Source organism: Poecilia mexicana, unplaced genomic scaffold (assembly GCF_051168715.1).
Source record: "Poecilia mexicana isolate PSO_F unplaced genomic scaffold, ASM5116871v1 scaffold_14, whole genome shotgun sequence".
NCBI classification, from domain to species: domain Eukaryota; kingdom Metazoa; phylum Chordata; class Actinopteri; order Cyprinodontiformes; family Poeciliidae; genus Poecilia; species Poecilia mexicana.
Window position 1 is genome coordinate 4,787,528 of NW_028263383.1, and position 14,020 is coordinate 4,801,547.

Consider the following 14,020-nt stretch of genomic DNA (forward strand, 5'->3'; position numbering starts at 1 on the left):
TGGACTCTAGCAAACCACCCAATACTATTATTATCCAAAAAAAATGGAAAAAAGATGGAACAGTGGAAAACCTCCTAACAAGATTACTTCAAGAGCTCATTGATGACTTAATCAGAGGGTCTCAGATTAAGCATAGAGCTTACAGACCACTGCAGGCCTCTTTTAGCTCAGCTAAGGTCAGTGCTCAATAATAGAGACTTGGTAAAAAAAAAAAAAGAGCTCCAAGGTCAAAGCCACTGCTGACCAAGAAGGACCAAGACAAAGGCTGTCTCACATTTGTCATAAACACCCTACTGATCCTCACAACCTTTATGAAAATGTTCTCTGGGCCAACAAGAAAAAAGCAGGAAGGAGTGTCTTCTGTTAAATTTTCAGAAAAGGAGAATAATTTAGAATAAATTAAATAAAAGAGAAAAAAGAGAATAATGCAGTCAAACATGGTGGTGGTAGAGTGACGGTCTGGGCCTGCTTTATTTCCAAGACAGGACTTCGGCGTCTTGCTATAATTAATTAATTCATTAATTCTCCTTTTGTAGAAAATCCTGAAATCCTGAAGGACAATGTCCAGCTCATGCCAGACTTAATGAGGTTGAGTTTCTGTGGCGTGACTTTAACGAAGCCGTTCATGTTTAAAAACCCTGCAGTGTTGCTGAATTGAAGCAATTCTCAATCCACAAATAGTGGGATAAAATTTCTCTATAATGATGGGAAAAAAAAACATTAACAGCTATCCCTTGATGGGAGCGTTTGCCAGAAATTCACAAGAAGTCATTAGGTTAGAGGGGGTTTTCCTATAAATAGAAACACCTTAATTGGAAACCGTATGATTTTCTTTGTCTGATATTACGATTTGTTTGATGTTCTGAAACATACAAAATAATTATGAAGAGGAAAACGAAATATCTAAGGGGGAAATACTTTTTACGGAGCTGCAAACAAAATTTATTCTAAAGCTAAGAGATTAATAATAGCATTAGTCGTTTTTCCCACAGAGTTCAGTTAAAATGTTTAAACACGTCCAAAATGACACCTAAACAAGTTTTAATCCTCTTGCACCAACTGTGAAGTCAAAGTTTTAAGCTTTTCCTTCTAAAGTTAACATCTAAATAAACCTTTTTAAAACTGTATTAATCTCTATAATCCTTAAAGCTCACCTGGTTCAAATGCTTTACCAGTAAAAAAAAAAAAAAAAAGAGAAAGTTCTCTGACTTTGTCATGTCTGCTTTCTTTTTCCTGCCTTTTCTTTGTCCATGTTTCTGTCTGACATCAGGGAGACAGCTGACCATCTTTAACAGCCAGGCGGCCATTAAAATTGGCGGCTACGACAAGGGTCGGCCCTTCCAGGGTCAGGTTTCGGGGCTGTACTACAACGGCCTCCAGGTGCTCAAACTGGCTGCAGAAAACGACCCGAGCGTTCAGGTGGAAGGGAACCTGCGCCTGGTCGGAGACTCGCTCTCCGCGTTGACTACGGACACCACCTCTGTGACACCGCTGGCCGTGTCCGACATGTCCACCACAATTATGGAAACCACAACCACCATGGCTACCACCACCACCCGCCGGCAGCGGTCTCCCAGCTTGAGGGAGAGCATCTCAAAGGTTGGGCAGCTTAAGTGAAAACAAGCTGAAGACTGATTTTTGAGAAAAGGAACTTAATCGGCCTCTGAATTAGATATTTATGGTTAAACTTGTTTAAAAAAAAAGGCTCACCTAATTTAATATTGTTGTCTGTATCGATTTGATTTACTTTTACAGTTGCTAGTTGCTTTTTACTTTGAATTTGTATTTGTATTTTTTTTTTTTACCTTAACCCAAGTCCAGTTTGAACACACTTCCCTGCTAACCAACGCATCATGTTTTGTTGACACATTTTTAAAAACAAAAGACAAACAATAAATCGTTGTGTGTACGGTTGTTAAATGTTATAGCTATTTCCACAGCCGACCAAAAGCAGGGCTTCTCAATAGTAATATAAAGATCTACATCCTTTCCAATTACTTGTCGCATCACATTGTGCTCTTAGTCGGAGGGGCCTTTTTCATGCATTATTGATCCACATGCATTGAAATGTAAAATAAAGAACGGTGCACAGAGAAGATCAAAAGTTATAAATTCAAGTCTGAGAACGAGCCTCGTGTTCAAAAAGTCAACACTAAGTAAAAACCTTTAAAAGTAGCCATCAGGTTTCAGGATCTCTCCAGCTCCAATAAAAGCGCACGATCACACGAGCAACGGGAAATCAGATGATAGATTAGGCTCCTTGGTTCCTACACTTGGAAAGGCCATGACATTTTAGAACAGTGAACCTTGGCTTCTTACATTTGAAAACGTCCTTGGTGAGACCAAAAAACATTTGTGCTTTTGTTCGATTTTTCCCTGCAAACATATTGAAGATGTACTTATCAATTATTAATACCAAAAAATATATATATGCGATGCCAGAAAATATTCCACATGCTTATTATGTGGTTGTACAAATTAAACCTAAAACTATTTTAAACTGTCTTTTTAACTGACTTATTTAATATTATGAACTAGACCAAAAATAGTCCAGATTTTATTTTTTTAAAAAGAGCAAAATAACCATTGATTATTTTTAGCATCCAGCGTATGCGGTCACATTTTCTTACAGTAATTATGATGTATCAAAACTGAGACACCCACTACCCAATATGCACGCAAGTAGTAGAAAACTTGTTTCACGATCAGTCTGCATGATTTAGTGTATTTTTTCAGAGCCCTTTTGCCACCCCTGATTGGATGGCACCCTGGGTGGCGAGCCATATCACACATATCAGAAACTGCCACTGCTTCCATGACCAAACCCCTGAGCAAAAGAACTTTGTTGAACAGAAATGGAAATGACACTGCCTTGCTTCTAATCAATGGGAAGATGTGGTTAGAGGTGAAAAGTTAAAAGATTTCTACATAAAAACATCCATTGATGTCTATGGATGGAGTTAATCAGATGGGGCAAATAAAAAAAAATGTCTTGTAAGTACAGTCAGTGTACCAAAAGGACAGTCCTCCTGCTTCTTAACTTGAACCAGCATGTTTTTGTGGAAATTCATGCAAGATTAATTGCTTACAAAACAAACCTGTTCACAATAAAATAGAAAGTATTAAAAGGCATTTAGCCTACAGGTAATCTATCAGTGATGTTTATTCTTTGTTTGCACACAGTGCATGAAAACCGCCACAGGGGTTAAAGGATAAAGAGCAGCTGCATATGTGCTCGTTTTGAACATGCGCTCTTACCGGAGTTGCTCCAAGCAAAAGAGCAATAAAAACACTTCTGTGGTATAGCTCTGTGCGGAGCAGATATTCCTTAAATAGAACAGTCGGCAAGAAAAAAAGCAGCTGGAAAAAAAAATCTAGCTAGAAATGTGTTAATTGTTCATTCACTCTGTTGGTTTTTTTTTTTTTTTTCAGCCTCAGAGCTCTGACGATATTCTGGTGGCATCGGCTGAGTGTCCGAGTGACGATGAGGATCTGGAAGAGTGTGAGCCTGGAACAGGTGGGTAGCTTATGGGAAAACCAGAAAAACATCGTGTTGGGCTGCTCCTCGACTCCTGCGCAGGATTGTTAACGCACAAAGTGTTCTGGTTTCATTGTTGTTTTCCACAACAGTTGAATTCTTTCTTCGTGTTTCCGCTCCTCTTTCCACCACTTGCTCGAACAGCTGTCCTCATTTCGATTGTCACTAAAGCCTCATCTAATTTTTACCCATCATATACCCATCTGCAAATCACTCAGTCGGACTGAATTAATGAAAATGAGTGTGGAAAATTAAGAGCATGCCAGAGTAATTAAGATAGGATGACAGTAGATCAGGTTTGTGACAGCTACAAGCTTTGAAACTCAAGAACGAGTCTGACCTTATTATGGGTGCCTCCATTATTAATATGACCTTATCAGAATTGTTTGTTGCTGGCTGGCTCTGCAACATGTGACTTAAATGATAATGATGAAAGGGAATGGAGTCACCGTAAATATCCGTACAACTCTGTAAATAGAAACGATAGATAGATAGATAGATAGATAGATAGATAGATAGATAGATAGATAGATAGATAGATAGATAGATAGATAGATAGATAGATAGATAGATAGATAGATAGATAGATAGATATTCAACGTCTGAGATATGTTTGTGCTTCGTTCAAATAACAATATGTTTCCTCTCTTGTCATCCCTGAATTTCTGCCCACCGATGTGCACACAGCAGCACGGCCATTTAATTTTTTGCACTTTCATCCATTTGTCACGTGCCTTTCATTGAGCTTTCACCCTCTTAGGGGTCCTTGCGTGTTTGTGTTTGCATGTGTCCCTATTAAGCTTTTGTTGCGTTTTGGTTACCGTATGTCTGTGTGTTATTGAGGATTTCTCTTTTGCATTCCCAGGCATTTACGAATCACACCTCTAAGAGTGTTATATGCAATGTCTTGCAAAAGCATTTTTAACATCTTTAGTATAAAAATCCTAGAGATGTCTTTGTGGAACGTTCCTTCACTGCAAATATTTTGGGGTGTGTCTCTATTAGCTTTGCAGGTCTAGACACTGAAGATTTTGCCCGTTCTTTCTCTAAAAGGGCTCAACTTCAGTAAGCGTAAACAGCTCAAAGAGCGGCTGTATTTACTCTGAGAAATGCAGCCGCTGTGTGTCATTAAGGATTTCTCTCTGAGAATACATTACAACTTGCCAAACAGGTGATTTTTAAAGTACAGATGATGATTAGGGCCACTGAAATCTTGTTGGTTTTTTTCCATCAGAATTCTGTGAAAAAAGTTTGATTTGTGACTTTTTTTTTTACAGGATTTTGACTTGAATATAAATGGTCAACTGGAAGCAATCAGATTCAATGACAAAGATGTGAGCTGTGCAGGAGGAGAACTAATTTTGTGGAGGAACATGTCTGGTTCCTCTAGGTTGAATGGGTCCTGGAAGATGCCATTTTGTTTTTATTGTTGTTGTTTTTTATTTTCAGTGGCCTTAATCTGTTTTTGTGCTGAAAGCAATTGTTTCAACTAGATTTTATTTTGAAGGATTAGAGTAAAATGGGGGAGGGTGTGTATAAATGCACACCAAACTCTACAGAAAAACTTAAATATTTATCCTCCCCGATCACAAGTATGAGCCACTTTGTTTTGGTCTGTCGTAAATTCCCAATAAAACACAATGAACTTTGTAGTTATTCAAGAAGCATCAATACTTTTTCAAGGCAATGCAATATAATAATATCACTGACATTAGCATATATGCCAGAAAATATTCTGTTGAACTGTTTAGTCAGACAAGTTCTAACTTGGGATACCTTACTTTTTCTCTTTCCTTTCTAGGAGGTGAATTAGTGTTGCCTATTATAACAGTGGATTCCCTTGAGCCCCCATCTATCGCCACTCGTTACCCTGTAATCCCTCCTCCCCCAACCCTCCTCTCCCCTCTTGAAACCACCAAAGAGTCCCTGATCCTCCCCCCTCATCCCTCCTGCCCCCCGGACCAGGAGGACTGCGGTGACCCTGTGGAAGTCTCGGCCTTCGGCTCGGGGGAGATGACGGAATCCGATGATGAGGACTTTTACAATAATAACTCCCCCATGGTCACTGACAGGACAGTCCTTCCTCCACCTCCCGCTGTCGGTGAGGGTGGAGTTAAGAAATCCCGCCCCTTACCTCCTTTTGTTCCCACAACCAATCCTGACCAGCTCCACATTCCCGCAGGCAAAATGAACACCCGCGACCAGGTGCTCCTGCCCCCTGCTCCTCCATCCTCCCGTAACACACCAGGACTAACGTACCCCCCCAATTTTCCCCATGTGCCCACAGCCAGTCCCACAGCCTCTGATGAAAAGAACCAACCAGGCGCCGTAGAAGTCATCAGGGAGTCCAGTAGCACCACAGGGATGGTGGTCGGCATCGTGGCCGCTGCTGCTCTCTGCATCCTCATCCTCCTCTATGCCATGTACAAGTACCGCAACCGGGATGAAGGCTCCTACCCAGCAGACCAGGGTCACACTTTTGCCAACAATTCCACCGTGGAGGGCAACGGAGCAGTGGTTAAAGACAAAAGCACAGCCACCGCCTCTGTGGCAAAGGCCATCACAAAGGGCAAAAAGAACAAAGACAAGGAATACTATGTCTGAAAGAGAAGGAGAATAGGCAACCGTGGACTGAGACTGGAGGATGAGAGAGGATGCTGTTTTCCTTTTTGGTTTTTTTGGTTTTGTTTTTTGCAACCTGAATCCATCAGGTATCTGAAAAACTTCCCAGACCGCAAGGAAACATTCACTCGAAGCGAATAGATATTGGTTTCCCTACAGTCAAGGATGCCCAGTTCCCCAGCAGTGCTATATTCCCCGTCAATGACACAAGATCTAACGCATCATCTGTCTCAAAATGGACACTGTATTCACCATCTCTTTGTTGGTGTACGATTTTTATTTCATGTTTTTAACTTAGCTAGAAAAGAGAGCATCCACTTAGGCTTTGTACATAGCATGGATATGGTACTGTGAAGAAAGTGCTGAGAACATCCAGTTTCTTTGGACTTCTTTATAATTCTCTATCCTGAGTCTCAATGTCCCCATTATGATACATGAGGCAGAACAGGCCAGTTATTGAATTTTTATGGTATATGAGCAGCAAGCGCCCCGGCAGTCATCCCGAGCGCACTCAAAGAGAAAGCCCTTTTCACTTGGAGAAGACATCACATCGGCAGCCTTCGTGTTATGTTACGTGTTTCTTTTTTTTTCTTTTTTTAACTACCCCGATCGCTCTGCGTACGTCCGTCCTCATGAGATGGGATTATTTTCACTGATGGATAATTGTACTGTAAATGAGCCAGGACATCTAGCTCCGTCTAGAAGTGGTCATGAAATCACTATCCATACCTCTACACAACAGTCCTCGAATGTTTCAGTCAGATGAATCTGAGGAATTGTGTGATATAATGAAGGGATAATTGTGAATATGTGAAGGTATTCCTCTACAAGCGCTGCTTGTGTGTACTGTACATATAGAGGTTAGCAGCCTGGCCAAGATGTGATCAAGGTGAACACATCCAGGATTGTTGGTCCAGCACCCACCATCGATTTCATCACCACATCCAAACTGTTGCAGTTCGATGGAGCTTTGAGAAGCGCAGAATCCCACATTTGAAGTGCGTTTTGGAGAAAGGCCGGCTCACTAACAACCTTTTATTTCCTCTATGCTGTCATTGGGAATTTAAAAAGCACACTGAAAATGGAAGCATAGCTCTGAGACATAAGATGATCCTTGTAAAGCAGCCAAAAGTATTGATTTTTTTCTATCAGTTATCCAAAAGACTATTCTGTGGGATGAATTATTAAATTTGTGAACTGTAATATTTCTCTGATATCTCGATGTATCTTGTTACCACTCTTCTTAACACACCACATTTTAGATTGCTTTCTACTTTAATCCGGACAAAAAAATAATAAAAGAAGCACACTCTCTCCTCTGATAGCTGCAAATATCTCATTGTTTCTTTCCCATTGTTTGCCATTCAGGTTATGCAGAGGAAACAGAAGGATGGAACCAATCAATGTTTTATTTTGTTGTGCTTTTTATATGTGCTGAATCTCAGTGAATCTGATTTTAACTTTTTGTTTTCAGTTATCTGCTCATGCTGTGTGATTTCTCTTTTTTTTATGAAAGTGCCATTTAATGTGAGCTGCTCGGCGCTCAGAAAATATACCATTCCTCACTCATTGCTATTGTATAGTGTTCATGTGAAATGGATCTTAATATGTGTACAGAACGTGGATAAAGATGAAAATACACTTGATTATATACTTTGTACACACCTGTGTCATGTGATGCTTCTCTGTGACTTAAAACTGTTTGCTGACATTGCAGCTGATTCAGTTCATAAAATGAAATTCACATTATGATTACTACCAGTTAGCTTAAACCCAAAATTCACTTTTTCAAAAATGTTAGGGAAATGTTAGTCCAGTTGACAGTACTCCAATGTGCTGTATCATATTTATTGTCAGTTTTCTCCAAATTTTTTTTGTACTTTATTTTTCCACTTTAGCTTCTAGTTATAATATACCTCCTATTATACCTGCATACAGCCAACTTCTACAGCAATTACTTTTTGTATGTTACTCTCCTTTGTCAGCTGGGAGCATTTTTGTATTAAGAAAATGTTTACATTGATCTGACCTAACATTCAGATTTCACATTGAATTTGGGTTCTTCATTAGCTGCAAACTAAGATAATAAAAATTTTAGAAATACACACTTAAAAATACATCAATCAGGGTTTAATGAATCTATAACATGAAATATTTGCTCTTTGTATTTAATTACTGGTTTGATCTAACCTTATGATGGTATTCTAACTTACTAACATGCACCTGTGTGTTGCAAACATTCACAAAGAAACTGGCAAAGTTATCACATTGGTAAAATACAAGGTAAGACCAACTGCAGAAAAGATTCCAGGTATTAGTAAATGAAGATGAGAATCAGGTTTGGAAATGTGAGTTGAAATTCATAGCCCAGGGTCCAACTTTGGATGAAAAAAAATGACTTGCCAATTGTTCCCCAACATCTTATTTTCATGTCATGTCAATTAGGAATAGGCACTCCCCTGTTTATTTCAAATGGGTCAAGAGTCTGGAGTCTTGAATCAAGATTTTTTTGTTTGGGGCTAAACAAGAAGGCAATATCTGCTTCTTTCATGAAATCTGAAAACGGATCAAAATGTATAATACAGCTGTCTAGTTCAAAAGGAAAGTGTTATGCAAAATCAACTTTTTTTGAGCATCATATCATGTTATAATATTCCCTCATCAAAAACATACCTGGTGACTTGTTTTGGCATAAGATATTGCCATGATGCAAAGTTAAATTTCTCTAAAGTTTTTTTTTTTATTTATGTAGCAATGTTATCACAACTGAAGGTAACATATTTATGTGATTGTGGTACAAAATGGCATTATGTTCCTGGAAGCTGCATAAGTCCCCCCTCCCTTCCATCAGTATTTTCCTGATGCCTTTTTGGCATCAGGAAAATTGTCGTCTATGTTCAACAACACATTGCAGCAATATTTCAGCTTCTCAGAAGATGCAGAGACAGAAACATCAAGAACATGGATACATGGAACGTGGATACATGGAACATGAGAAGCTTAAGAAATACCAAGGTCTCAAAAAGAAAGCACTGAAGTTGTAACTCGAGGCTGTTACCCCAACACAATGAGAGTGACTTCTTTAGATCACTTCTTCTTTAGCCAGCATCACACCAAAATCTCAGAAATGTTTCCTACACCTTGTTAAATACTTGTCACAAAGAATTCAAGCAACTCTGAAACCAAATGGCGGCACAAACCTTGCACTAATAAGATGTATCAAGTATAGTAGGCTGCAATTACATTTATAAGGTGAACAATGGGGGTAGTGTCATGGGCAACATTTATGTAAGAACCAATGCAAGTGATCTTACATTAGGAAATTAATATCCTTTGTATTTAACGTAACTGTTTTGTTTTGTATATACTATTTAATGCTACTGCAGATTAAATACATACAGATTTAATCTGCAAGGGTCACACTATGCAAACAAGAAAAGTTAGCACGTTAACATGAAGAAGCAGCTTTTTATACAAATCACAGTTCAAGAAAAGTGTGCATTACACTTAAGTTTCATCATCATCTTTGCTCTTTCCCGGTCTCTCTTCTTTGGAGGCAGCATAATTCTGTAGGGACAGTAACGCCCGCATATCAAACATTCATCATGGAACAAAAGATTTTTTTTTTTGTTGAAACAGAATGTCTTTATCTTGATTTGTCTAATTTAACCCTATTAAGTCTAAATATGACAAAGCCTTAAGCCAGCTGACTCCTTTGTCTGGGATGATGAATCACTGCACAATGTGATAGAATCAGGACTCAATCATGTTTCCACAACTATGAAGACGACCCAGATGGCCAATTCTTTCAGGGTGATAGAGGAGAAGCGCAACACATTATACTCCGTTTAACTGAGCCAGTTCATGAATAGCTGCTAGATTTGTTCAGGTTTGGGCAGCACGAATGGCACCCCATGGATTTAACTACATTTGAGCTTGTAGAGCTCCATAAGTCTGTTTCTTGTTCAAGCACCTTCATCCAATGTGCTTGGTTCTACTCTGGGGAGTGATTTGAATCATAATTGGATCAATGTTATTTCCTTGGACCTCAGGAAAAGCCATTTTTGTTACCTTGGGACCTTATATTAGAGCAGCCAACACAACCATCTGCCATACCAGCACATAGTCATTTCATAATTTCAGGCTACTAAGTATAGAGGAAGATCTGTAAAGAGCATCCAAGTAAAGAGGAAAACAACAATTTATAAAATGAACAAGATCAAAAAAAAAACTGTGGTCATTTACCTTCTGTGAAATCCCCAGAGAACTGCTCTAATGAAATCATGAATAGATTGTTCCCTGATTAAATAATGATTTCTAATAATAATAAGACAAATAGAATAAAACTGACACTGGCATGTTGCTAATTAGGTGACAAATTAAATCTAAAATTGGCTTACTTGATTTAGCATAAAATTTGGCCAGCAGCTTTATGTTATAATGTAATTGTGAACTTTAGTAAACTAATGAAAACAACTTAGATGTCAGAGGATGTCAGGACATCACTGCATGACAGTAAATACATTTTCATTAATAGTTAGAGATTAAAAGTACCCACTAACAGTCTAATTATAAATCTACCCAACATAATAAGAATACAGTTTTGTTTTTGTTTTTTTTACTTACATTTCAAACATTGGATTATTTTTTTTTTACAAGTCTGGCATATGGAGCTAAATTAGGTTCAAATGTTTTGTTTAGTTTTTTAAATTAACAAGCCATTTTTGGCTTAATTAGAGTCTACCGTGCTGGCAGGCTCTTCCAGATAACCACTGGACTGCACTGCACTGCAGTTCACAATAATTTAGTTGCAAGTGGAATAAATGAAAAAAATGAATTATAGTAATGGATGAATCCATAGGAAAGAATTACTTTCCAGTCAGGAGAGATGCTGGTTTATTGGTTGCTTCATTAAATTGTATGATATTAAATAGCTAAGGAGACAAATTGAGATTTCTAAATGCCTCTGGCCGCATATGATCTTTACAGTAGGAATAAGAAGCTTGCATACTAAGTGAGTCATAAATAAAGCCATGACAAAAGTAAAATATGTCCTCATACGTAATACTTTTGATGAAAATAGCATGGCCTCTCCATGTCTGAGGAAGAACTGCATTCTGTTGTGTGCTCCATACTTGTGTAGTTGGACCCCCCCTGCTGAGATGAAGAGGAACTGTCCACTGTGCACACATTTCTTTCTAGGACTGAGGCAATAGCTGCCTGCTTTAAAGCAGCCATCAATTTTCCAAAGGTTTATCACTAAAGACAAGAATTTAGAACGGCTGTTTTCCAAGCCAGCGGGGGTCACTTGTCCCGTCAGTCCCTTTGCACTGAGACGGAAAGGAATAGTCCTTCAGGCTGCAGAGGTGTGGTGTCACTGCAGGTCTGGTGCAGGTGAGGACTGATCCATGGTGACAGAAGGTATCAAACTGGGGTAGCTAAAGGACACAATAAGCCACTCCTGAGAATTGCAGAGATGTCATGAGGTTAATTCGACAAAACGGCTCCAGCAGCAAAAGCAGATTACAGCTGTCTAACCAAACACTGGTCCTGCAAGATAGTTTTTTTTTTTAAGTGATTTAGGATTATTTTTCCTATATTTTCCAAGATATAAGTAAATATGCGTGTTGCAAATGCATGTGCAATGCATTGCAAAAATATTCAAACTCCTTAAACCTTTCTATATATATATATATATATATATATATATATATATATATATATATATATATATATATATATATATATATATATATATACAAGCCCCAGCTGAACAAGCCCCAGTAACCATCACTGTGGCAGATGTCCAAGAAAGAGTCTCGGGTATGAAAAACTGGACAGCACCAGGGCCTGACATGATCCATGCCTACTGGCTAAAGAAACTCACTGCCCTCCATGAGCGACTGGCAGTTCAACTGAACCAGCTGCTACAGAATGGGACTCACCCTGAATGGCTAACTGAAGGGCGCACAATCCTGATCCAGAAGGATCCCTCAAAGGGTTCAGTCCCATCCAACTATCGGCCGATAACCTGTCTCTCTACAACATGGAAGCTCATGTCAGGCATCATAGCAGCTAAGATAAGCGGGCACATGGATAAATACATGAACACGGCACAGAAGGGCATCGGCATAAATAGCAGAGGAGCCAAACACCAACTCCTTGTAGACCACACAGTCACCCGAGACTGCAAAACCAGACACACCAACCTGTGCACCGCTTGGATTGATTACAAGAAAGCCTATGACTCAATGCCACACACTTGGATCATTGAATGCTTAGAGATGTACAACATCAATAGGACTCTAAGAGCCTTCATTGCAAACTCGATGGGGCTGTGGAAAACCACCCTTGAAGCCAACTGCAAACCACTTGCACAAGTGTCCATCAAATGTGGCATATACCAAGGAGATGCTCTGTCCCCACTGCTGTTCTGCATAGGCCTGAACCCCCTTAGCCAAATCATCAACAAGACTGGCTACGGATACCGACTTAAGAATGGGGCCACAATCAGTCACCTCCTCTACATGGATGACATCAAGCTGTACGCCAAGAACGAGCGAGACATCGACTCACTGATCCACACCACCAGGATCTACAGCACTGACATTGGGATGTCATTCGGACTAGAGAAGTGTGGCCGGATGGTTACAAAGAGAGGGAAGGTCATCCACACAGAAGGGGTCTCACTCCCAGAGGGAACAATAGCAGACATAGAGCACAGCTACAAGTACCTGGGAATACCACAAGCAAATGGCAACCTCGATGAGGTCACAAGGAAAGGAGCCACAGCCAAATACCTCCAACGAATAAGGCAAGTCCTGAGAAGCCAGCTCAATGGCAAGAACAAGATCCGTGCAATAAACAGCTATGCCTTGCCAGTAATCAGATACCCTGCCGGAATAATTAGCTGGCCAATGGAAGAGATAAAGGCCACGGACGTTAAGACTCGGAAGCTACTAACCATGCATGGAGGGTTCCACCCCAAATCCAGCACCCTGAGACTGTACACAAGCCGTAAGGAAGGAGGCAGAGGACTAGTGAGTGTGAGAGCCACTGTCCAGGATGAAACATCCAAGATCCATAAATACATCAAGGACAAAGCCTCAATGGACGATGTGCTCAGCGAATGTCTCAGACAATGGGGAACAGAGGACGAGGTGCTGGAGGAACCATCATGGGAAGACAAGCCCCTACATGGGATGTACCACCGACAAATAACTGAAGTGGCTGATATCAGAAAATCCTACCAATGGCTGGAGAAAGCTGGACTCAAGGACAGCACAGAGGCCCTCATCCTGGCCGCCCAGGAACAGGCACTAAACACCAGAGCAATAGAGGCTCAGATCTACCACACCAGACAAGACCCAAGGTGTAGGTTGTGCAAGGAGGCCTCTGAGACAGTCCAGCACATAACAGCAGGGTGCAAGATGCTGGCAGGGAAAGCATACATGGAACGACATAACCAAGTGGCGGGCATAGTGTACAGGAACATCTGTGCCGAATATGGACTGGAAGCCCCGAGGTCAAAGTGGGGAACACCCCCAAAGGTGGTGGAGAATGACCGAGCTAAGATCCTGTGGGACTTCCAGATCCAAACAGACAAGATGGTAATGGCGAACCAACCGGACATTGTGGTGGTGGATAAAGAACAGAGGAAAGCCGTTGTGGTGGATGTAGCAATACCAAGTGACCACAACATCAGGAAAAAGGAGCATGAGAAACTGGAGAAATACCAGGGCCTCAGAGAGGAACTGGAGAAGGCCTGGAAGGTGAAGACCACAGTGGTGCCTGTGGTCATAGGGGCCCTCGGGGCAGTCACCCCCAAACTGGAGCAGTGGCTCAAACAGATCCCAGGAA

At 40.3% G+C, this 14,020-nt stretch overlaps 1 protein-coding gene across 1 annotated transcript; it reads left to right on the forward strand.

Annotated features, from left to right (window-relative positions):
• Nucleotides 1–775: 775 nt before the first annotated feature.
• On the forward strand, nt 776–7,822 carry LOC148155437 (neurexin-2-beta-like). Its single transcript, XM_088012672.1, has 3 exons — nt 776–1,599; nt 3,433–3,517; nt 5,340–7,822. The coding sequence occupies exons 1-3, from the start codon at nt 1,216–1,218 to the stop codon at nt 6,140–6,142; spliced, it is 1,272 nt and encodes a 423-aa protein (XP_087868798.1). The 5' UTR covers nt 776–1,215; the 3' UTR covers nt 6,143–7,822.
• The last annotated feature ends 6,198 nt before the right edge of the window (nt 7,823–14,020 follow it).

Excerpts from the sequence above, each read along its gene's own strand:
- LOC148155437 (XM_088012672.1), top strand. The coding sequence starts at position 1,216 with ATGTCTGCTTTCTTTTTCCTGCCTTTTCTTTGTCCATGTTTCTGTCTG. Across the intron at positions 1,600-3,432 it reads TGAGGGAGAGCATCTCAAAG|CCTCAGAGCTCTGACGATAT; the intron begins GTTGGGCAGCTT and ends TTTTTTTTTCAG. Across the intron at positions 3,518-5,339 it reads AGAGTGTGAGCCTGGAACAG|GAGGTGAATTAGTGTTGCCT; the intron begins GTGGGTAGCTTA and ends TTTCCTTTCTAG.